At 32.8% G+C, this 27,104-nt stretch overlaps 2 protein-coding genes across 2 annotated transcripts; one reads left to right on the top strand and one right to left on the bottom strand.

Annotated features, from left to right (window-relative positions):
- Positions 1 to 1,923: 1,923 nt before the first annotated feature.
- Positions 1,924 to 6,649, top strand: LOC106119432 (venom protease-like; the record flags this gene model as incomplete). Its single annotated transcript, NM_001311829.1, is given in 9 exon segments — positions 1,924 to 1,986; positions 2,368 to 2,453; positions 3,175 to 3,289; positions 4,057 to 4,119; positions 4,541 to 4,629; positions 4,984 to 5,163; positions 5,413 to 5,632; positions 5,955 to 6,118; positions 6,458 to 6,649. Coding segments are annotated over 9 exon segments (1,140 nt in total). The 5' UTR covers positions 1,924 to 1,952.
- A 414-nt stretch (positions 6,650 to 7,063) lies between these two features.
- Positions 7,064 to 12,189, bottom strand: LOC106119427 (serine protease persephone). The gene is made up of 10 exons (XM_013314401.1): positions 12,033 to 12,189; positions 11,708 to 11,796; positions 11,079 to 11,226; positions 10,755 to 10,817; positions 9,998 to 10,089; positions 9,453 to 9,632; positions 8,833 to 9,046; positions 8,651 to 8,749; positions 8,158 to 8,300; positions 7,064 to 7,680 (listed from the first exon to the last, which is right to left on the bottom strand). Exons 1-10 carry the CDS (start codon positions 12,079 to 12,081, stop codon positions 7,465 to 7,467), a joined length of 1,293 nt encoding a protein of 430 aa, XP_013169855.1. The 5' UTR covers positions 12,082 to 12,189; the 3' UTR covers positions 7,064 to 7,464.
- Positions 12,190 to 27,104: the final 14,915 nt, after the last annotated feature.

The raw sequence follows: 27,104 nt of genomic DNA, 5'->3' as shown, positions 1-27,104 counted from the left end.
CATAACGGTAAAATGGTAACGCACGTGGGGACGGCCAATAGAGACAAAATTACATTTATTTCAATCACGTACGCAATACAGGTAGAGAGGCTTCCTCTTTGAATGGTTCAATGACGTCATAACATTTCTAAAATAGAATAGAATAAGAATAGAACATTTCACTAAAACACGTTAGAATAATATACATTGAAGTATCTGCAGACCTTGAACTAGGCTGAGCCTGTATCTCGGGGCCTAGGAGTGCACTAGCCATAAACAAAATAACAGTACGTACATATCATGTAAAACTAAGCGTGATATTATGAGATACAATTTGGAAAATAAGAAAATACATGAAGACATTAAAGTAAGTAATTTTGAACTGCAAATAATATCAAAGGATAGCATGTGTGTGTATGATTATGCGTGTGAGAAAGTGTGTGTGTGTGTGTGTATGTGTTTTTTTTAAGTTAGGTGTGCGGGTGAATTTTTGAATGCATGTGAAAATGCTTAGGCACCAACAAATTTGGAAATTACAATTAATTAATAAGTTCTTAGCAATTCTAATAGCACTTGTAATCAAGGCTATTTTGACTGTAAAGAAAAGAGAGGTATATGCTAGGACCAAGCTAAATAGACTACCCTACTGGGGTACGGTCGTGAGTTGTACTATTCGTAGAGTGTACGTCTGCATAAAGAGTTATAAAGCTATGTGAACGTACTAATCACTAGAACTACCAATAGAATACAATTTTTGTCATATGATAACGCAATTATGTATTTACGAAGAGTTTCCATTGCCGTAACAGTAATCTTATATTCTTTAAAACATATAGTACGCTTATTGCATAATAGTTAAGGATACGGATTTCCGATCACGTGATCGGGAGTTCGAATCCAATCGACTATTATCCTAAATAATATCCTTTCATAAACCTAGAGCTAACTTGGAATGGAATGAAGAAATAATAGTACATTTACAAAAATCTACTAACATTTTATTTATTAAAAAAATTAAAAAAAAAACAGAATAGACGTATTAAACAATTGTGTAACACGTGTTAAGTGACAGTTAAAGTTCACCGTAAGATCATTCGTTGTGTTAGACATATTATAGGTAGTTTAATAGTAAATTTTACAAATATTAAAGGCTATAACTAGAATATTATAAAATTAAAAAAGAACCTTTTGTTGACTAATGATATTTGAGTAAATGATGACATCGATCTTTGTACGGTACAATCCCGACTTTACTGAACGCATCTAAAGGGAATATCCAGGTGTAACAAACTAATGGTACATTTTCCAAATATCTATAAATACACGGTAAATATAATCAATTTTTAACTTCCTAGGGGAACTTTTTTTTTTATAAATACAGAAAAAATCTGTCTGAGAAACGTGTGAAATTAAAACATTCGTTCGTTTTTCATTGTTCTGATATTTGTAATTATTTATAATAATAAGGAATAAAATAAAATACCAATAGGTATGCATTCAAAGAATTAAATTCATGCATTACTTAATCGTTAATTAAGCATATATTACTCCTCGAAATCGTACAATAATCCAACCTCTTACGGTACAGAAGGGTGCAAACTTTTTTTATAACGAAAATCTAGCGTTTGACTTAGATCCAATTTTATCTACAATGAACATTAATACAAAAATACATACGCGCGGAAAACATTAATATCCTTTTAACTAGATAATACGAAACAAAATACTGAATACAATTATATATGTAGTTATATGTTGTTATGTTACAAGTCTCGTATGTCAAAAGGTCACAATGTAATAAAATATTGCTTTTTAAAACAGGTTTAGCACACCTGACATCAGCTCGAACAAAACCAGCTCTTTCGATAACTATCCATACCGTGGGATACATCTTGACAAGTTGTATGCGTTCAGTGAATATCTTTGAATAAGTGTGTTATGAAGTTAGTGTTGTGTATTTTCAAAACAAAAAAATGAAGTGTTTTAAGGAGTTCTTAACATTTTTGTGTAAGTATTACATCGGTTTAAACTTTTATAGACGTGATATTTTCATTTTAAAAGTGAGGTTATTATGTCATAGTTTAAGAAAAAAAAAACATTATTTTTTTTTGTAGTTTTTCGACGAAACTATTTTATTTAAAGTGAATCACTTTGACTAATTTAACATCGTTAATGTAAACAGTTATATAGCAAAGTAGCTGTCGCCCGCGACTCTGTCCGCACGGAATTACAAAAACACTTAATGAGCCTATATGTTCTTCCACACTACGTTCTACATGTATGCCAAATTTCATCAAGATCGGTTGAGTCGTTCCGAAGATACCTTCAAACAAACATCCATCCATCTGCATTTGCATTTATAATATTAATTTGTGCCTTTTATTTCAGTTACAGCATCTCTAATTATAACAGTAGAAGGAATACGGCCGCAAGATGATTTAAATGAATTGAAACCTATATCAAGGTCAAAACGGGTAAGTTTTTAAAACTTTAAACAAGATAACGTAAGTGCTTAGAAGTCTGTTTTTCTTCCAAACTAAATAGACTTAAAGTAATAGTTACGTCAACTAAAAACTTTCTAAAAAACAAAACGAGGCATATTTTGTGTATAATTTATATTATGAAGCGTATAATTAATTTATTAGAATTTTATTTATATAATACTTGCTAATTTCTTCCATCGGCTTTGATGATAATGAAATTAATCGTATTATATTTTTTAACATGAATAAAGGAATATTTTTTTTTATTTATAAATTATTACTTTACCAAAATCAAATTTAAATTGTAATTTTCATACACCATCATCAACCTTTGGGGCCTAGCACGAATATTTGCGACAAGCGCCTTCGTATTTATGTCAAAATTAGTATAAATTTTTTGTACTGTTTGTCGTCATACTCAATTTACTCTCATTTCTTTCGCACTGTCCATTACTAGATCCGTTCATACTTTTAGTCTTTACCTTTTAGCAATATTGGCTGTCGCCCGCGACTCCGTCCGCGTGGAATTAATAAAAAATAATAAGTATCTTATGTGCTCCTTCAGGCAATGTTCTACATTTGTGCCAAATTTCATCAAGACCCATTGAGCCGTTCCGGATATACCTTGAAACAAACATCCATCCATCTAAACAAAAAACCATTCGCATTTATAATATAACGAGTAGTAAGATACAATAAATAAATTAAACAGAATGGAGCGTCAGCAGCAGACAAGAATACTACTAACGATACGAACAATCCTTGCTTATATAAAAAAATTGAAAAACCTGTTTTTGAAATACCTGGCCGGAGAATTAGCGATGCGAGTGAGTATATATCTCTAAACTCATTTTTTTTTAATATCAGAAGATTTTTGTTAATTTACTAATATTTCTTGTATCATTCCAACTAAGCTCAATCCTTGTGTTAGGACATGGTTTACGATAATAGTCAAATAGCGGGATTGGAATGCCCGACCACGTAATCAGAAGTCCATACCCTTAACCATTAGACTATTAGCACTTTAATTGTACATTCATTGTAAACATTTTTGATAATCAAATATTCCATGCGTCGGTGGCTCAGTGATCAAGCACTTGACTTGCAATCTGCAGGTCCTGGGTTCGAATCCCGCCATGTACCAATGTGTTTTTCGATTTCCGATTTACATATGTACATTTATCCGACGTTCTTACGGTGAAGGAAAACATCGTGATGCAACCTGCACATATCTGAGAATTCAAAAGATATGTGTGAAGTCAACCAACCCGCACTTGGCCAGCGTGGTTGACTATGGCCTAATCACCCTTAACTTAGGGTAGGCTCTGAGCCCCTCGGTGGGGACGTATAGTGAGCTGATGGTGGTGGTGTGAAATATTCCAAACCTTATCTTTTTTATTTTTCCTGTCTTCACTTTTTCTTTTTAATATAATTGAGCCATTTCTGTTGCTAGTATTTAACATACTGATCCACTTTTTTGTTTTTTTTTTCAGTAGATAATTTTTATGTAATCTTGTCTAAATGGATATCATGAATTTTTAATAAATAAATTAATCTTAATGTTGAATATTTTAAAAGTTATTTTTTTTTACAGAATGCTACGAATATCTTTGGGAAATAGAAAATCGGCAAGAATACAACAAAAAATTGCGTGAATGTTAGTAAAATACGTTAATATTTTTACGTTAAATTTATGGTTAGAATAACATAATTAATAAATGAATACTTACATAAAGTAAAACCATCTTGATAATATTATAAATTCTAAAGTTTAGATGGATAGCTGTTTGTTTGAAGATATCTTCGAAACAGGTCAACGGATCTTGATGAAATTTTTCACTGATGTAGAGCTTAGTTTGAAGAACATATAGGCGACAGCTAGTTTTAAATAAAAGTCAATTTTTTATAGAATGTAATACTTAACTGGAACTTTAAACAGAATTTGTATCATCCGTTATTACGTTTTAAGTTCAAAAATATTTTTTTTATTTCTTTAAATGTAAAGGCGTTTATTGCCAGTACAACATTAAATTAAGACAGCGGTCTATTAGAATAAAAATATTTATTGTTATTGGCAGGTTTTCAATACCAATACGAACGCAGTCCTGTCAAGCCACATTTTGCGATAGGTGGTAGAATAACGGAGCCAGGTGAATTCCCCCACATGGTAAGAAGTTTATTTATCATAGTTTTTACATAATATATAATACCATTTGAGAAGATAAACATGACAACCAGAACCATGCATGTACAACATGAAATCTAGTCAACAACAAAATTACCAATTTAAGGGGATCAATTGAATAAATCTTCTTCTAAAAATATTTAATAATTATAATGAGATAGTACTGTCTCTCTCTTTCATTATAATTACAATAAGTGTTAGAGAGAGAAAGATCTCTCTCTCTCCCCTACTGTGTTGTCCTTATTCCTAAGTCATTTTCTTCTTGGAGTATAATAATTTTACTAGGCGCTCATAACTAATTGGGAGTAAACTGTATCTAACAAGCCTTTATTCCAGGGTGCAGTGGGGTGGAAATCGTCAACGGGTACATGGATATTCAAATGCGGCAGCTCCTTGATAAGTTCCAAGTTCATGCTGACAGCGGCACATTGCTCTAAAGTATCACCGAGAGATTCTACCGTAGCAAACCAGGTGCCGGAGATCGTGAGATTGGGTGATAAAAATATTATTGATAGGGTGAGTTCATTTCTGATAAAAACTCATAATTATACCGGCTAGTGGAATAAGGGTCTAAGTTATCGTGATAATTTGGGTCATGTTAAGTCGAGTATGATAACACAGACCCTGACGCTATTATATGTAATTAACCTTACTGTTACTAATATTATAAATGCAGCATTTTGGATATATGTATAAATGTTTATTGAGTAATAACTCCAAATCAAATTAAGACCAGATATAAAAGTTCATGTTGTTTCTTTTTAGTTTTCAAATGGATTGGATCCAGTTGACGTAAGAATTAAGAAAATCATAAATCATCCGTTGTACAAGCCACCGAAGAAATATTACGACATCGCAATTATAGAATTAGTGAGAGATGTGAGTTTTGATAAATACGTTCAGCCGGCGTGTCTATGGCCCAGGTATGACACCAGTCCACTTGGGACGAAGGCAACCTTGACTGGATGGGGTGTCATTGAAACAGGTAACCTAAAAATTTTCATATTGATAGGTGAAGCAAAAGGCGAAAGAAACTAGAAACTTTCATAAAATTGTTGGAGTTACACAAATTTGTATAAATTGGTAAAGTTGAAAAAATGGAGAAAAAGTAGGGACTGAACAAAATATTGGGCGATTTCTCTGGATGTTAAAACTATAATATTAATTTTTTATTGTTTACTGTTCTCTTGAATGTTGAAATATATGCGTTTTGTCTTTTGATTTATCTTAACTTTGATATCTATTTTTACTTTCTTAAACTTAAGCTTCTGCATCATTCATTCTTAAAGCTTCTCTTTGTATTGCAGCAAGACTTCTAACATCTCCTGAACTGCAGGCTGCAGAAGTGGACATATTAAATTCGGATGTCTGTGACAGTTTTTTGAAGCCTTCTTGTACACGACTTTGGTGCGGGATGAATGAAACTCAACTTTGCGCTGGAAAATTAGCAGGCGGTGTTGACGCTTGTCAGGTATGTGACCAAGCGTAATACTTTTATTAATTCTCCACATTCATCACTTTTATCCTGAGATTTTCTGGACACTAAATTCTTGAAAGTTTAAATTTATGTAGTCTAGATAGAATGTTAGTCCTGTCCTTCTCTTCTTCGGAAGGGGGAATAATCTTCTGTACGTTTTTTCATCTATTAATAGTAGTAGCAGGCGAAGCATCTGGTCTCTTAGCTCGTTTTCTTTTCAATCAGTGAAAAAAGAAACTCGTCTTTCTGTACTTTTGTTGTCATCAAAGTGATTTGAGATAAAGTTTACTTTCATTACTATTATTAAATTTAAAACATAACTGCCATTTACAGGGTGATTCTGGAGGGCCATTGCAAGTGAAAATAGATTTGCCATCTAACAGTGAGGGAGCTATACACTACGTCATCGGGGTGACGTCATTCGGCATTGGCTGCGCACGCGCAAACACGCCCGGCGTTTACACCAGGGTCAGTAGTTTTATAGACTGGATAGAAGATGTCGTGTGGCGAGGAAAAAACTAATTCTGAAATAAAAATTTATGTATTCATTTAGTAAATAAAATTAAACGAGCCTTTGTTGTTAGTAATTTATTTTTTGTAAATAATCAAATTCCATAATTAGCAGACGGTAAAATCGTGTCCTTGTTGAATTTGTTGTCATGCTGTGGCCGCATAAGGAAAATCAGAAATACCAGTGCAGTGTGACGTAGAAACTGATATTTATAATACGCTGGATTTACCTTAAGCATACTTTTTATTTTATATCATAATACGATGTTTATTATTCAAAAGGAAATTCCAAGTTATGAAGAATATTATTTTTGTCCATTTTTAGCCGATTTCAAAAAGAAGGAGGTTAATACAACAATATATATTATATAATACTGGAGGTTATCTTACATATAATATATATTGTTGTTTTAAAATAAAACACATAAATGTTTAAAAACAAATCCTACATATTACTAAGAACAGCTATGTGAATAAAAGAAATTTAAAATAACTTGTTTAATTTGGTTCCGTTTACAATTTGGTAATTTCGCGTTTGCTATAATAGACGCACAAAATTACCAAATTGTTGTAACTTAGCTTTCCAATATGAAGCGACAACGTTCATATCTAAAAAACGTGGATCTTCAGATGAGCATTTTAACATTGTATCCCAAGGAATTAAGTCGTGTGGCACACCGTACGGCTATGACGTCAGTAGTAGAGCGCTCTCATGTATATACGTTTGTCTCGCTCTAAAGTGACTACCGAATGTTGTCTTTGGCTTAGGTCTAAATGAACCTTAACTTTAGAGTTTTATTTCGTAAATATTTTTTAACTATATCTTAAGTTTAATTTTCAGTAGCATTCTTCTTTTTCGATTCCTTTCCCCAAACAATTCCTTCGATCCAATCCATAAAAACGGACACTTTTGTATAAACACCAAATCCCCTTTGATTTTCATCAATACATCCATAATTAAAAGATTTAATTCCAATCAAATAATGCATATTCCAGTCCGTGTATTCTGGAATATTGAGCCGCGCCTCGAGCACGCCGCTAGTGTCCTAGAATTATAAAATTTAATGAAAAGTAAGAAAAGATGACAAAGACTTAAGAAGACAATAATACAATCTTACTCTTACTAATATTATAAATGCGAATGTTTAGATAGATGGATGTTTCATTAAAGGTATGTAACTCCGGAACAGGTTAACGGATCCTAATGAAATTTGGCATAGATGTTCTACATAGACTGGAAGAACAAAGGCTACTCATTAAGTTTTTTTTTGTGTGACAGCTAATGAAGTAAATAAAGTTGAGGTTAAATCAAACTACTTTAAGACAAGGCAAATAGGTGCGAAACTTCACTAAACTGTCAAACATGGCGTATGTCTTAACATTAAAAAACTTTTTATAATTCCTAATAATCATGACTGCAACCTACTCCAGTATCGAACTATTAATACGCTAATTACTAACGCTTTTCTAGCCACTATCGTGACATAATATAGGTTTATAAAACAATAATCACTTCTTCTCACCTTGCAATTGGATACATTCGTCTGGACCCGTTCCGCACAAAGCTGATGGAATAAAATATTCCGATTCATCATCTTGTAACACGCCCATGAGCTCATTACGTTGACTCTTGCAAGTTGCAACACTGGATTACTTACACTATGATCTATAAAAAAATTAATTATTAAAATAAAATGACAGACTGACATTTTGAAGACTAACATCATACGACAATATTTTTATGTAACATATAATCTTATTTATAAAATTGTACCTAACATTGTGACACGAGAATTCATCATCATCATCTCACTATACGTCCCCACTGAATGGCTCGGAGCCTACCCTAAGTTAAGGGTGACTAGGTGGTTCGTTATTTACTCCTACAAAATGGCTTAACTTATTTTTATGAAATTTTATATGTATATTCAGTAGGTCTTAAAATCGGCTAGTATTGTTTAATACCCGCGCCAACAGAGTCGCGGGCAACAGCTAGTATAATATAAACAATATTACCTTTCTTTCGGTCGTCATCTGAAATTTTTGACAAGAGAGTAAGCCTCGTGAATACATCAAAACCATCGCTAATGAATTCCTTGGTTGGGACCGTTTTATCTGTAGGAATAGAAAAAAATTAGCGATGTCAATTAAGCTCAATTGCCACTTCTAGCACTTGACTTTAACTCAGTATTTCCTACTTGATTCTATCGTATTCCATCCAGTTAATTCCGCAGGACCCACCAAGTCAAATTGGTTAGTCCAAAGACACGCTGGATACATTTTACTTGTCAGTACAAGTTCATCTTTGAATTCAACAAGAGCTATGTCGTAAATTTTCCTCGAATATTTGTAATAAGGGTGTAATATAAATCTTTGTATTAAAACGTCTTGAGGTGTCTTCCCGATGGCTTCCTGAAAATAATTGTTTATTTAATACATTATTTCAAAAATCTTAGTGAACGAAGAAATTCTAATCACGCTTTGTTGTTTGCAAAGTAATTTATCCAATTACTTTGCAAACAACAAACCGACATACCACGATTTATCTTTGAGGAAACAGGAATGACAAAATGTTTTTGTAAAAGCACACTACTTAACAAATAAGAATATTACTTATGGACCGACAAAGTTATCTGACCCGGTGAACATGTCTAACTAAATGATTATAACTGACTAGCGCTCCCTTCAATTAAAAAAAAAGAGTCAAGATCCTTGCCATACTGTAGGTGTATTGTCATGTTCGATTCCATTTTCTATTTAACCATAATAACAGCGTTATCTTACCGGCCCAGATAATCTTGTCGCACAAAGAACATACCTCGTCAGATATATTGACTTCTCCTAAGCGAACAACTTTAGGCGAAAGGTCAGTGACTCTTGCGTCCGGCGTAGGCAACCGCGAGCAGTGGGCAGCAGTCACCATGAACCTCTCACTGATAAGCGCTCCTTCACACTTGAACAGCCAAGTATTCTTCACTGTTTCCCAACCTATAGCACCCTGCCAGAGAATATACGATGTGGTACAGTCGGCAACAGCAATTACGTACAAAGACATTCAACGATATCATGACATCATGACTACCATCAGCCATATGGGAAATAATCACCGATAATTAATAAAAAAAATTGTATATAGAGGTACTCCATACACCATAAACTAGAGTTGCGAATATATGATCTTCTGGATAAAACTATACAAAGCACATATTTAAGGCGGTTAATGTTGAAAACAACAGCAACTTCCTCATACATATTCTTCCATACAACTCTATTAGCTGTCATGTTCTTCCTTCATTCAATACCTTTGTATCCATCAATATTCAATCCCATTTTTTTTTCTCGTTAATAGTTGTTGGTACTTACCATATGAGGAAATTCCCCAGGAATACCATCAAGTCCGCCGGCAACAGCTGTCACTATGTTGTACACTCCTGTAGACTTGGTGTTATTTGTACCTATAAATTGTACAAAAACTTAAGTGTAGCAGAATTTACGATTTTGCAATAGCCCCAATCCTGGCATGAATCTGTCACTCGGTCACTGTTACTCCTAAAACCGAAGCCATGAACTCATACTTTTTTAAATTTTCTTAATGTACATTTGTCTTACTAAATTTACACTAAATGCTACCTACTACTACGACTAAATACTACAGGAGCCGGGCAACCACTCGCCGCCACTCAAATTCAAACCGTCCAGATCAACGCTTCGTAAATAAGAGCAGTGAACAAGCGGCCATCGTCCAAGACAAACTTTATATTTAAATTCATAAACCGTAAAGTCGACATAAGCAAGGAAGCACCCAGAATCAAGTAAGTCTTTAGCTATTGATGCCCTATGAAATATAATTATATGTAATTATTTTAAAAGCAATGATGAATAAGGCTTAGTTAGCATCACCACAAGGTACCACGCGGATAGGATTTAGATCGACAGGATCAATTGAAATTATATTTATCGTTCACTTCACTTTATTACACATCTTAGACCTACACTTCACCGTACAACCCCAGCTTCGCCAGTTCAGGTGATCCGCGCGGATAGGTAGAGTCAAAAAATGTTGCCTTATTAATGCATGTATCTCGTGGTCATGTTAGCTAACTCGAAAGGAATAACTTACACAGCGCTGCACTTATCAATGCTTCATCGTAGTACCTTATTTTCCATAAATATTCTAAGCATTCTGAAAATAAGAAATAAATATTTATTACATCATGAAGCTTAAGTATGGAACGATTTTTACGACTGTTGATATATCCTTTTGAATAGAAGGAAAACATTGATATGTAATCTACACATACCTTTGTCTCTGCTAAGAAATTCAAAGATGTGTGCAGTCAACTAACGTACTGGGTCAGCGTGTTTGTCTTAATTCATCATTCCTTAGTAGACTCGAGTCTTTAAACGGTGATGTAAATGAACCGACGAGAATTAGATTACTTACTGACATCACTGAGGCGTAGACCAGGGCCTCGAAAGTCAGGCATCACCAGAGTCGGTGTATCACATGGTTCGGCTTCAAGATCTCTATTCTCAAGCCTTCTATGTATTATTCTGAAGAGATTTACCGATTTTAAATCGACTGCAGTTAACTGTAATGATATGTGAAGATGACACTTTTATAATTTAAAAAGCAAATTATCATTAAGATTCAATGGGGCAATATAACCTCAAAATAAAGCAAAAGATCACCGAACTGTAAATATCAGCAAAATTTACTAACTTTATCAACGCCCAATTTTGGATGTATGTATGTTTGCTACTCCATAACTTCAGAACGACCAAACGAATCAGGATGTAATTTGAAACAAGGATAAAGTACAGTCTGATATCAGTTTCTTTTTTATATTCTACTATTATAACAAAAGGTCCGATCAAGTGCAGGCTATATTGGGACTCAATATCACGATTGCTCTGAGACAAGACGAAGACAGGACGGCGTGGAGGCAACTGGTCGACACAGCCGTATAAGCATATCAAGACAAGTACGACCTTCAGTAATGAAGTATACGAAGAAGAAGATTGTAACAAAGCTGTGTGTGACATCTAATATACGATTATAATAATACTTACGTTACTCGTGTCATCTTTATAATTGGGTCTTAATCTCGATCGCTGTCTTGGAGTTAGATTGGTCGCGTATTGACCACATGCGTGTACCGCTAACAAAAAAAAGACAAATAAATAAATAGAATTTTATGTACAACATAATCGTAGGACTATAAACAATATCTAAAATAACATCATTTGTAACCATTTTGTACCATATTATATACAAAAGTGTTTTATTTACTTGTATGTAAATAATAATGAACAGAAAACATAATACGTTGTTTACATAACAATTATCACAAAAAACAATTGTATTAAACGAATTAAATAACTCGCACAAACATACCCAGTATTGCTAACAAAAATGTCTGCGTTATGTAACATTTAGTAAACATTTTAAATAAATATTATATACTATATAAAGACATGCGTCACTGTAGACGACACAACAATAAATGTTGATAAAATGACGCACCGACAAACCAGTTCTCCCGCTTCATGTCTGACCATTTAATATTAGTATTATCAACAAAAAATATTATACATTCAATTTACTAGTTTATTTTTTTTAATTTTATGGTCCGACAGGAAAGAATTAATTTTTAGGAAAAAGTGCTCATATTTTTTATGGATATATATAAGTCTTCCACTTTTACACCGGTAGTAGGCGTAGGAAGAGATGGATGGATTGCGTAGTGACATGATCAAGAAGGGATTGACAGCTGAGAGACGGAAGACGAAATGGAGGACGAAAACTGGTGCACCCTACTTGAATGGAGTTAGTGCGAGGAGAGATTTATATTGATATCTTATATCTTTAAATGAGCAATTCTTGGATATAATTGGAATACCGGAATCGGCTCCAACGATTTTCATAAAATTTAGTATATAGGAGGTTTCGGGGGCGATAAATCGATCTAGTTAGGAATCATTTTTAGAAAATGTCATTTTATTCGTGTTTTATCGATAATCAACTCAAACATAAACTTAACTTTTTCTATCGGTAAGATCGAAAAATATTATTTATATTTCATCATTTTATTAGTAATTCGTACTTAAATATAATTTCCAAAAAATACAATTAAAAAAAAATACCGAGCAAAGCTTGGTCGTCCAGGTACTATTATGTAAAATAAGAAGTGAAAATTGGATATCATCTCATATGCTTTAAAGAACCATTTATTTCAAAAGCGTATTATACTGTAGGAGGAAAATTACAATATGTCATTTGTTTTTATTTAAATAAGGAGGCAAAAACAATACTAAAACCCTTATCTTGTTATTCAGACATTAATAATGTGTTTCAAGTCAGACGCTCATTTCCGTTTTTTATAACAACCTAACGAATGACAGTGCTGACTGAGTTTTGGTTTTACAATATACATTGTATATGTACCGTTTTCGTCCATAGAAATGGATAATCTCCGAGACACGATTTTCACTTTTCACTAGGATTTAAGGAAGATGCAGAAAGTGTTTAGCCTTTTGTGTCTATGTGGTAAAGCAACTATTCTCAAGTGCATATTTTAAAATATTGGAGTATATTGCTAAACCTGTCTTTTTAGTGTAGTTAAGTAGTTTATTCCAAATTGTATCACAATTATATAGAGATAGAGTTCAATTTTGTCAAGTGTTACGATATTTTTGCACACCTTGACTGCTTCGTTACTTATGACGCTGTGGCTGCTACGATATTTATGGGCACCTTGAATGTACTCATATATTTGACGCTGTGTATGTACCGATGTATTTGAGCAGGGTGAATGTTTTTATTAATTTGAGGACTTTTGTTGTACTGATATAATTGATTACTTTTGGTGTACCTATATTTTTGCATATTTTGTCTGTTACGGTATTTATGACGCTGACTGTATGTATGACGGCTAAGAGAGATGTATGTAAAAGGATAGGTTGATATAACATATTAAATGCCTATGAATTACTTAACTGTATATTGTAAGAACTTGCTGAAACTTGATAGGGGTCTAAAGAAAGTGTTGAACGCTTCAAGATCCATTGTAATTCGGACATCAATCTTGCACACATGTGTTCTTTGTCGGTCGCTGGATGTATTGTAGCTAAACTTTTGCTAACGAGCACTAACTCCACAAGGTCGGTGTAACAACCATTGTTATACTACGACTTAGCTAAATAATGTAGCAAGTTGCCATAGAATCATTGTTAACACAAAATTTAATTAGTAAACCAAGAATCTCGACAGTTAATATTGACTAACAGACAGATTAACTGGTCACTCTGTGTGCAGATTTAGTCTAAAGAAACCACAGTAAGGGATTCTTCAGCGTTTGACTAAAGACTCTGAGAGTGGCAAACAGATACGTCGTTAAATAAAGTTTGAATCGTGATATTATGATTTTGGTTTCCATTATGACCTTTTGCTGGCTAAACGAACCAGCAACACCTTTGGAATTCTTCAATGTTGTAGTTGTATATGGGTGGCATCCATTAGTCACGTGGCTTGTTTGCCCCCCTGTAATAAAAACGTGACTTGACATAGTTTTAAGTATGCGATATCATTATTTTTGTATCCCAGTGTGTTATTAATTTAATAAAGTATAGCGGAATAACCTGATAATAATCGTTTCCTCTGATATCAGTGTTGGTTATTCCAAATATTATTTAAGGAAATCCCAGTGATTTCACCGCTATTTATGTATTATTTTAAAGTTGATTTGTCTTTTGAAGGTTATCTTTACTAATATTATAAATGTGAATGTTTAGATGGATGGATGTTTGTTTGAAGGTATATACAGAACGGCTTAACGGATCACAATGAAATTTGACATATAAATAAAACAAAGTCTGGAAGAACACATAGGCTAATCATGTTTGTTTTTAATTCCACACAAACGGAGACGACAGCTACTTTTTAAATATTAATCATGTTTGTTGCTTTTATGGTAACTTGGAATTACAAGTATTAAGGCTTATAATTAATTTGTCGAAATTATTAGCTCGATTTTATTTCTACCTATATTTTTGTGTCAAAGGAATTGTTTAATTTTTACTTTATTTCTTTTTCTTCTATAAATATTTTTATGTCTGTTCATTTTTTAATAAGCTTTAGTAAATTTTATCGTAGAAGTAAAATATATGTTTACTGACGTACTTTAATTTGAAGTCCTTTTTGATGTAAAACATTTTCATCATAATATACATTTTGATGAACGAAATTTGCAATTTTTCACAAACATGAAACTCCTTTAAAAGCATTACTATGCAAATTATTTTATTTATTAAAGATTAGAATTAGTGGCGCAACTTTGGCTTGTTTTTTTTTATTATGCTTAAGTTAGGTTAAGTTTAGTAGGAAATATACAATCCACAAAATGTAATATTGCTATGAATTATACTTAATTAAATAAATAAAACAGTTTATCAGACAGTTTTATTTAGACCATTTTTTCACTGAGTAACTAGCTACACGTAACTCTCAAATTGAAACTTACGACGGTTCGCGCGCGGCCGCTCGCCCAGTGGAAAAGGCACTAACATAAAATACTTTAAAAATCTTCATTCTTTCGTTAATGGTGGATATTAATTATAATTTTAAGTGTCGCTTTCTCAAACATTTTTATGTAGCCTTTTCTATAATAAATATATTTTTTTTTACGTTTTATAAGCTAGCGCTTGACAACGATCCTTCTGGTGATACTACAGGGCTGTATTTCCCATATCAATTGACTTTATGAAGTTAAAAAACTTATTTTCTTTTAAAAACAGATTTTTTTTTACTAGTAATAAATTTTCCATCTACATTTTCTATTCTTCTCAAAATATGAAATTGAAATACCTCATGTATATAAATTTATATTTTTGATGGAAAACTATTTCTTGGCTTGCTTCCAGTTTGCAAGCACAAGCCTAGAACCTGTGCCATTAAAATTTATAGATCATTCCAGAAAATTTTCAATGTTTTGCCAATCTTAGAATGCCTAGCTAGATAAATAATATTCTCTACTGTCAGTGCCTAGGTCACAAACACATCGCCACCCTTCTCTTTACACTGAAAAAATAAAGACCACAATAGTGTTCTTATGAGTGACGGTTGAAAATCACGTCCAAAATACTTACCTGAATAAATTAGTAAGAAGTCTGAATTACACAAAATGTCTTACGGTAAATATATTAAAAAGCATTTTTTATAACACTAAGTGTCGTTCACGACTTCGTCCGCGCCTAATTTAAAAAAAAAACCTAATTTATATTGTCCATCTATGATAAATTTCAACTAGATTCATGCAGCCCTTCTGGAGATACCTTCTAACAAACATCATCATCATCAGCTCACTATGCGTCCCCACCGAGGGGCTCGGAGCCTACCCTAAGTTACGGGTGACTAGGCCATAGTCAACCACGCTGGCCCAGTGCGGGTTGGTTGACTTCACACATATCTTTGAATTTCTTCTCATACATGTATAATATGTGCAGGTTGCATCACGATGTTTTCCTTCACCGTAAGAACGTCGGATAAATGTACATATGTAAATCGGAAATCAAAAACACATTTGTACATGGCGGGATATAATATAGTAAGATTAATTTTCTTTACGATTGTTAAAAGCGACAAACTGGGTTTTAAAAGTACTTAAATTTTAAACAACTACGGGAAGCCTGCAGTTGACACGATGAATTTGAAATTCCGCGTAAAACTTGTACTCGGTACCCTTTTATAAAACTTAAATGTTTTAATTTACTTTACTGTGCTGCTATTTCAACATTATGCGCCGAACTTTAAAAAAAAGTGATAAATTCATTAAGAACATTTTCTTTAAATTTCTAGGTCCACATAAGGCCAAGCAACAGTAACTAGCTCGATCCCTTTGTAGAATTACACTTTTTTTTTCTGAACAGACTTTCAAGTCTTCTCTCTTTATATGAATCAGTTTAGTTGAACAAACACTTGAACAAAACAAAAGACATTCTAAACACATTTCAAACTCTTTTAAATGAAGACATTACACTATAAACCTACTGCTCTATATCATTGGGTTCTGATCGCCTGGTGTCAACCGCTTAAATATCTCAGTAACTTGCTGATATCCTGGTAGCCTTCTACTTTAAAAGTTTCACAAGTTAAAATAAATCAAGAGAACCACAGCCCTGCAATGCGATGCAGCTGAGAACAGACGCGGAAACGCTTAATGAATAGCGCGAGTTAATCTTACTCAAGTATAATACATATAAAGCAAAGCATACTTATTTACTCCTCTAAGACACAATTAATCTGTGTACACACTAGGATATCTTAGTTTACACGATTTTAAGCTTTATTCACACTATACAAACACTGCTACTGCTTAATATTATTTATTCACTTCAAAATGTGACGAAGGAAACATAAGTTTGTACCAAACTATAATAGTAAGTTTGTTAATTAATACATTTGTAGTGAAGATGCATGTAAGGTATTATCTTCATTACAACGGTAACGATATTAATTAACAGTAGTGATTAGAAATATTCAGCTTTCGTAGCCATACTAACCCAGTTAGAAAACATCACTCTTATGTTAAAAGTTAGTCTAACTTTTGACCGATTGGCCGAACCCCATAGACTTTACAAAATAACGAGAAGACGCAGACTAGAGCGTCGGTGACTCAGGGGTGAAGCATTTGACTTGCAATATACATGTCCTGGGTTCGAATCCGGCCATGTACCTATGTGTTTTTCGACTTCCGATTTACATATGTACATTTATCCGACGTTCTTACGATGAATTGCGAAAATTGCGTCTTCATTACTATCCATATAAAATTTTTAAAGTAAAATGTACATCCAAAGTCGACTAGAGTCCCTTATTTTATATTCGTTCCATAAATCTTCGGGTGGCATCAGATAGGCAGGGACCTATGCCTTTCGCTTTGTGCACCGGACAGCCCTTTGATTCGAGACTTGCACAAAGAAATCCGAAACAGACGTAAAGGGTTACCGAGCTTAAATCTTTTTTTTTTCTTTTCATTAAAATTTAAATAACTCAAGTCTTATGTAAGCGGTTTTTTCTGTTTCTTATAAATTTAATTATAATAATTTGCAAATATTTTTTTTAGTTAACTAACAGATATTTTTGTTTAAAGATTTTATAATATTTTTTAATGTGACTTATATTACTAGGAGTTAATGTAGCTTTCTAATCGTAAAAAAAGCTTCTGCAATCGGTACTTTAGTTTTTGAGTTTCTTGGTAACAAACATAACACTACTCGTAAGTAGTATCCACTTTATAATATTAGTGTAGTTGTTCGCGCCTGAGGTGCGGGCAACACCACTACCGGTGCGAACCGACGTGCGGTGGCACGAAACGTCAACATGGACTTCCGATGCATACGCGCAACGATTGATTTGTCTTTTGCAACTCTTTATTTCGCTAATTAAACCATAACACCCAAATAATTGTGTTTGGCCTAAACAGTAGTTGTGAATTACAATTACGTCAGCATGTTTAATAAAATTATACATGTGAAATAATACAAAAAGTAAACAAAATTCTCTTCATTGATTTCCATCCAGAATAACATACGTGCGAACAATACCGAAGAAAATGAAAGTGTTATTTCATTTTCACAGCAGCGGAGACCATTGATTGGAAGACGACGTCAACGTCACAATACATTCCTCCAGGGCTGACAACATACCAAAAAAACGACCATTTATATGAATACTAGTTATTGCCGCGACTCTATCCGCGCGGAATTAAAAATACATAATAGTAGCCTATGTGTTCTTCCAGTCTTTGTTCTGTATGTATATCAAATTTCATCGCGATCTATTCAGCCGTGATAGAGATACCTTCAAACAAACATCCATCCATCCATCTAAACATTCTCATTTATTATATTAGTAAGATGAACCCTTGTCTTAACAGATGACAAAAACAAAAGCCATCTGCTAGTGATTTGTTTCACACTACCAAGACATTGATGTTAAAACCCATAGCCCGATTATGCATGCATACTTAATAATTCGACTCAAATCCGTAGAGGAGGCAACCCTACTTCCTATCGTATTTTATTATTACGAAACGTGAGGCAAGGGTACGTATTCTATTATATTCCAAGCCACAATATTATTTAATATCAATAGATCTAATTTGAAAGGGAAAGTTGTACAACTGTTACACTCAGAGTTAGTAGAGAAAATATTAGTCATATGGAAGACAAAACACAATAGTCACTTAATCCGATAACCAAGTAGTAAAAGCAGAGAACAATATCGCAACATTTTTTAAAGATAAAGTTGCTTCTCAATTTCACTTGAACATTGTAAAGATTTTTTTATGTTTTACACTTCCTTTTCGGCTCTTAAGTACCATGGCACGACGTAAAAAAGCCTACAAACATCTTTGATATTATATTAGCCAACTGCAAACAATTTTTTTAAAATTGGTAGTTCTTGAGATTAACACGTTAAAACTATTGCAACATTAGTGCTACAATTAATAGAAAAGATTGCCATTTGGAATAAAAAAATCTTTTTAAATGTCATAGCTAGATTTTCAAAAATAGAACGACCTCAGAGTAGGTTCGATGAATCAAAACAACAACCGTATACTGGACAGATTAAAAAGAATGTGTGAAACTGGCAACACTGCGCTAGGTCCCGGGGCGAGCGCGTGACGTCACGTTCCCACAAAACTCGCCGGTGAAATGGAAGAATACCCTCATACCGTAACAGAGACGTGTTACATCTACCAATTTAGCTTTCAGTCGGGCAACATTACTGTGAGTTTACACTGCAAAAACTCTTCAATAACATTGTTGTCTTTGTTCTTTCCCAAAGCTATGAAAGAGATGGCAATGTGTTTTAACACATGTGTTTCAGCGTTAGTAACTGGCGGTTAATATTCTTTGGAGAAGTTCAACTAAGAATTCTGACAGATACTTGAGTTATGAAGAATAAATATTTATAGTATATTTGTTTCTCTAACATCTAAACTTAATATTATAAAGTCTAATGTAACTATAAGTTTCTTTTTTAACAACGTAAGAGAAACATATTATTATGCTTATTATATTGTTATATAAAAATACTTAATATCTAAAACGTTCAATAACATATACTTTAAAAGGTTCGAGAAATCGTGTTACTAAATCGATACATCGTAAAAGGCGAAGGGCAAAAATGAAAATACATATTTGATGAGGCAAACATCTTAAAATATTCATATGGGGTCCTGATAGAAAAATCTGACCTGTAAGCCTTTAAGTAAAAAAATTACCAGGTCTAAAACATATTTAATATTTCCTGTATTTACTAATATGATACTAAATACATAAATTAACAACCTGTGATGTTTTCCATCACTTTTTACAGTTTGTCACTTTCAGTGAGAATATGAAGTCAATATTGCTATTTGATCGAGGTAATTTTTCATTGGTAAAGACAGGTCAGCAGGTGCTTCCAATTCAATCTAAAACAGTTCAATTTTCAATTCAGATAAGATTCAGCTGTTCAAAGAAACATTAAAAGGTTTTTTTTTGATGAAGCGCCTTATTAAGTCGACTTAGCGCCTGTCATATTTCAATAGCAAACTTGCGTATTTAACTCTGCGGCAGATAAATTTTGAAAAAGAATTAAGTATGGCATTACACAAAAACTATAACTATTGATTAGCATGCTATGAATAAAGGTAGGCTCTTCATTACGTGAGATTAGGACAAGTGGAGGGGAGATTTCAATTTGTTAATTGAATATTGGCGAATTGACTTGAGTTTATTGGTAGGTGAATAACAAACATCACATGAATAACCTAATAAATAAAGTCGATGGATAGAGAATATTTGTTTTACGTAGTTTAATACCTAATCCAAATTATAAACATCATACTAATATTATAAATGCAAATATTTAGATAGATGGATGGATGGATGGATGTTTATTTAAAGCTATCTCCGCAACGGCTCAATGGATCTCACTGAAATTTGGTATAGATGTAGAACCTAGTCTGCAATAACACATAAGCTACTAATTAAGTTTTTTTTAATCCGCGCGGATGGTGTCACGGGCGATTGATAGTTAAGTGATAAAACCAATTGTTTATTAAATTAGATTTGCAAGAGATCGATAAAAAAAAAATATTTACCTATTTTCCTTATCTTAGTACTAACATGTAAAAAGTATTAGGGTACGCAGAACATCGAAAGATTCCCGCAATAAAAAAACCAAGGGAAAGCGGCCGACAATTTCACCGGGGATTTCGTTGAGGAGTCCACACGGAAACAAATGGTAGAGACGTGCTACGGTCTACTTTAGGTATCCTTCTTACTGCGATGTGTCTTGGAAATTGTTAGAAAATTGTTTTAATACTTTCGATCGGGAGTGCCTAAGGGTCTAAATAAATAGACTTCAGACTGAAAGACTACCAAACTGTATTAGGCTATACACGGACCGTTACATTCGCCTTTTTATTTGCTGCAAAGACAGTCCGTGTATGGCACATCAGCGTTAATAATGTCTAGAAAACAGCAAAATTATTAACTTTGCTTTGTTTTGAGTTGCATTTTAATGTAAACCGTATTCGAATTGTTGACATTTATTACATACTAGTTGTGGCCACGACTCCGTCTGCGTGGTATTTAAAAAACTTAAATAGTTGCCTATGTGATCTTCTAGATTATTTTCTATAGCTGTGCGAAATTTCATCGAGATCCGTTGAGTTGTTCCCTTCTAAGAAACAAAAACACATCCGTCCATCTAACTTTCGCATTTATAATATTAGTAAGAAGTAAAATTCTCATACCAATTGGTTGACTTCAACACGACGTAACAAGGAGTTGGAACTAGATGTATGTGCGTGTTTCACTCACACAATGTAACAATTGTTACGTATTCAGCACACGTAGTCACATCTTTTTAACAAGACAACAGCGGTAGGAATAAAAATGCTATCAGAAATGTAAAGGTAAAATTATACGTTACGATTTGTTTGCTTTTTGTAACGTAGATATATTTTATGATAAGATTATTTGCAATTATATTTTCAATGACTAAAATACGTCAATGTGAAATTATGTTACATTCATATACGTCATATATTATCTTGTTCTATTTTTATAAAATATCCGAATACTGGCTATCAACCGCAACTCCGTCCGCGTGAAAATTAAAAAAAAAATTAAGACTATAAATTAAGATTTTTTTTTCAATTTCACGCGAACGGAATTGTATGCGACAGTTAGTTTTTAATAAAATATTAAATACATTTAATTTAAATCAATCCAATTTCCTGAATGTAACTAAATATCCTTAAATATTTAATTCTACAAAGTGTTAAAAGGGTCAGAGTTAAATTACAAAGTTAGGTAAAGTATGAAGACCTTAAAAATTGTTACAAAACAGACCGCGCGCAAAACTTTTATAATATTAGTAAATCAACGAGCTTTTGAAAATGTTTTGCGTAAGTAGGAACCCATGTAGAACTTAATTAATTACCTTCAAAATACATATTTTTTATTATTACAAACTAGCTGTAGACCGCGACTCCGTCCACTCTGAATTAAACAAAAATGATTAATACGCTATGTGTTCTTCTACACTATCTTCTATATCTGTGCCAAATTTTATCGAGATCCATGCAGCCGTTCTGTAGAAACGAAAACGAGAAACAAAATTATAAATCAGATTTTAAATAATGGTAATAATTCATCTTACTAATATTATAAATGCGAATGTTTGGATGGATGTTTGTTTGATGGTTCTACAACGGCCGCATGGATCTTGCTGATATTTGGCAAAGATGTAAAACATAGCTTGGAAGAATATATAGGTTACTAATTGATTTTTTTAAATCCGCGTGGACGGATTCGGGGGCGACAGCTAGCGCTTTATATATAAAAAGCCGTTCCAAATTTAAAAATTATAAACAAAAATAAACCGTTCCAATTTTAAAATATAAAAATTAAAAGATATTTTAAAACGAAAATTACGTGTGCATTTCAAAGTTTCCATTCACAATCTCATTAAACAATTTCTGTGCTATCGGATTAAATTATTTGTGTTTATATTCTTACTAATAAATTCTATTAGTTTTCCTAAGTAAATAACAAAGTAAAATCCACATATAGGGTGACAATATTAATTTAATTCCATCGTATCACTTAATTAAGTTGCTGACAGGAACCGAACACGTTTTCCACTCAGATACATAGGTCTGAAAACCTCAACGTAAATATGCCAATGTCATTCAATACTACAAAGAGTTACGCATCCAATTAATATAGAAGTGACATACAGACAACAATTATACCATTTTTTTTAAATAGCTATAACTGTATAATTGTAAATAGCTGATTGGTAATCGTATTTAAATCCTAAAATAGAAGTCAGTTAAAATGATAATATAACATTTTCTGGTAAAAAAAATATATTAAAATCTATAAAACTAAAAGTTCTAAAATCTAAAAGAAAAGATATAAGTTATACTACTCATTTTCAATACCTCAGTATTTTGTAAATTCTAAAATTTATAATTATTTTTTAGCTCCTTGGCATGGTTTTCCCTATCAGGATAGGAATTAATCAAATTACTCTATGGGTACTCTACTAATAGATAGAGACGTCACTCAATATATGTTAGTTATATTAAATATAAAATAAAATATTTTCTTTCTGTGCATCCTCTCCACCGTCGATTAAAGGTAGGCAACGCATATGCAATTGTGTATGTCTATGGGCAACGGTCACTTCGCTACTTCAGCGATTTCAGGTGACCGCTCGCTCGTTTGCCACCTTATGATATAAAAAAAAAGTTAAAAATTGAATCTTCAACTTATAAAAGTCTAGCTGTAGCCCGTGACTCCGTCATTGCGGGATTAAAAATAAAATTTAAATGAAGCGTCAATAGCCTAATGGTTAAGGGTACGGAGTTCCGATCACGAGGTCGGGGTTTCGAATCCCGCCATTCGTCTATTATCGTAAACCATATCCTAGCACAAGCATTGAGCTTGGTTGGAATGGTTAAAGAAATATTAGTAAATTTACAAAAAAATCTGCTAATATTTTATGAAAAAAAAAATTGTAGCCTATGTGCTCTTTCAGATTATGTTCTACATCAGTCAAATTTCAACAAGATACATGCAAACGTTCTGGGGATAAATTAACAAACATCCATCCATCTATTCCTACATCCAAAGATTCGAAATTATATTATTAATACGATATTACTTAGGTTAAAATCTACAAAAACTCTTGTCTTTGTTTTAAGCTGATTCAAAAAGAAGGAGGTGAATAATTCGTCCGTATTTTTTATGCGTAATTCCGTCCTTGGTGCTTCTGTATTGATTTTTTTTGGTCGAAAGGTTTTGCTTGTAAATGTACAACATAACAGTTATGTCGAAATGTAAATACTAAAATCAAGTAACAAAATATTCTTACAATTTGATTAACAAATATAGAAACTTTAACTCAGTAAGATTTTTAAAATACTTTTATGATTTCAGTCGAGATAAAACGAGATGCCATTATTAATAACTCGTTTCCAGAAGTATGAAACAATTACAAAAGCCAGACGTAAATTACAAAGTAACAAAGTATGAGTGGAGAACTTCTCAAAATTATCGCCCAAGTTGCCGGCGGAAACTTTTAAAATGGAATTAAACAAGAGGAATGAAGCTCTTAAAAATATACGATTTAGTAAATGTCCATAGCGGGGGCTCACTGCAGATGAAATATTTGCATGAAGTTACTCTGCTTTAAAAAAAAACCGTTCCAAATTTAAAATGTAAAAATTATAAACGAACAATGTTCATTGTGGCTTTCGCATCCAGTGACATTTTGTTTTGACACATATTCTCATCCCTTACATTCTCATTGAAGAAAAAGGGACAGCAGTATATGTCAAGCATCTGTCACAGCAGGCGGAACCAACAGTCATGAAAACATCGTGATGCAACTGTCACAACTGCGAAGAAAGTCAAACATATTTGTGTAGTCATCCCGTACTGGGCTAGCTAGGACTATGACCTAGTCACGCCTAATTCACAGATAGCGACCTAAATTTTTGCTGTATTGTGTATTCTATATTCTATATTAATTTAAAAAAATATGCACATGTCAAGGACAAATCAGAGTGGAAGTGAGTAATAAGGAAAGAAGACCACAACCGTATAGCATAATAACTAGAGATAGAAAGAGTATTACGTGTACGAGTAAAATGTTGGTATTATTATATTTTTAATATTTTTCATTAAAGTTTTATAAGAAATTATAAAGTGTGTAAGGTGCTTGAAGTCAGTTAATTTTAGATGAGAACAATAACCACCCCGTGTCCCCGACAGACTTAATTTCAAGTTGTCGCGGACAAAAGAGATTTTAGACCAAAAGGATTATTAAGCCGGTAATGAGTTTATTGTTTTAAATTAATTTATCAACAGCCTGAATATAAGAGAATAATTATAAAGGTGCATGGTTAAAGTTTTTTAGAATTGTCTTTAAGGTTGGCCGCTTGCTCTCTTGCCACCTTATAAAATAAAGAAAAAAAAAACAATTAGTGCTTGTAATTTTACTAAAGTGATTAAACTTCATTTATAATAAATATTTAAAAACATGGCACAGAAAATTGTATATTTGGCCTATTTCCAATTTCCCGGCAAAACAAGAGATATTTACTTAATTTCTTAACGTTAACTTAAAAAACATTGAGGTATCAATAGATTTTTGTAGAGGATTCGAAAGAATTCACATACAATTTGACATAAGTTAACACTTGATAATCTGTTAAAAAACTGGTAGTTTACGTAGACTTACTAATCTAACCTTGGGTTTCTGAGATTATTATCCCCGTTCAAAACATATAACTACCCCTGTTCTGTCAAAGATGAAAGACAGGTGTCAGAAACACCCCATAAGTCGCATAAAAAAAATTAAACAAGTAATTAACGTAATATAGTTCCTTTTTCCAATTGTTCCTGTGCCAATAAGAAATGGCTTCCTTTTCTTATTTCACTGCCGCCTTCGAATTTATTATAGAATCTTTCACAGTAATATCCCCTTCATAGCCTTATCTTATTTCTATCGCAGTTGCCTACTTTATCTTCAAACTTGACAGACTAATTTTTCTGTAGCCTGTTTATTTTGTAATACAAATATAAATAGATTAATTGTGATTATATCATATCATACATCGGATTAATTGAATATTATTTTTGTTACCTAATTTTAATTAAAACTTTCTTTTTATTTGTTTATTGGGAAAGAATAAAGTTCGATTATGTCTGTTTTTTTTAATTTATTTATTTATTATAGATGTATTATACAATAAAACAAACAGGTTGAGCGTTGGAGTCTGTCATAGTATGAACTGTGTGACAGACACCAACGCCTTTCCTTTACAATACATTGTTAGGTAATTAGTGCTTGCGTGTGTGTGTGAGCGTGTGCGTGTGTGCGTGTGTGCGTGTGTGCGTGTGCGTGTGCGTGCGTGCGTGAATTACCATTTTTAACTGACAGACAGACCGTAATCTACACATATTAATAAAATTCAAATGTCTCTATGCATCATCGAAAAAATTTTAATTTCTTAATTTTGCGCTACTAACCAGAAACTCGCAATTAAATTAACAAACGCAACTATTTATTGACTTACTATAATTTTAACTGCAAGCAATTCATTATTCAAGTTCCTGTTTAAGCTTTACAAATGTAGCGGCAAAAGTTTCTCCGAACACTGAAGACGACAACCAGAAAATTTCTCTTTTAAATAAATTAAATATCTACTATTAATTTCGGACACGATAATTAAATTTGCTATACAAATGATTTAGTTTATAACCATAAGGGAGATATGAGATAAAGCGGTTTATAAGTGTACATGACTTTATTTTATACCTATTTACCTACAGACAAATTAAAGAATCAAAAGATCTTAATTCGTGCTTTTATTAGATTTTTAAATCGGAATAACTTAAGCAAAAAGGCTTTTTATAGCTTGCTATTCGCGAAGCATAATGCGGCTATTTTTGTATTCCAAACAGACAAATATAACCAACCACGCTTAATCGTTTAAACACTGCTTTTTTTAAATCATAATTATTCTTAGTACTATTTAATTTAATAAACAACAACGAAAAATATCCGGAACAGAGGACGTGAAAAATCCTTTGGGTCCCTTTTAAAATGACCCTTTGTTCGTAGGGTCCGTAAATCAATGTGCCGTCGGAAACATAGTGCCCTAATATAATCGTAGGAATTTAAATAAACAGAACACTTAATCGAGCACGATAAAATATTTTTGTTTTGTTAAATTATCAACAAAAAAAAATAAGCTTAATATTTGTCCCTTCCATTTTGTAATTACTAGCTGTCGCCCACGACTCCGTCCTAAGAACATCCATCCATCTAAACATTCGCATTTTTAATATAACTGGCTGTAACCCGTGACTCCGTCCGCGCGGAATTAAAAGA

The sequence above is a fragment of the Papilio xuthus genome, unplaced genomic scaffold (assembly GCF_000836235.2).
Source record: "Papilio xuthus unplaced genomic scaffold, Pxut_1.1 DF827461.1, whole genome shotgun sequence".
NCBI lineage: Eukaryota > Metazoa > Arthropoda > Insecta > Lepidoptera > Papilionidae > Papilio > Papilio xuthus.
This window is presented reverse-complemented; position numbering and strand designations above follow the sequence as displayed.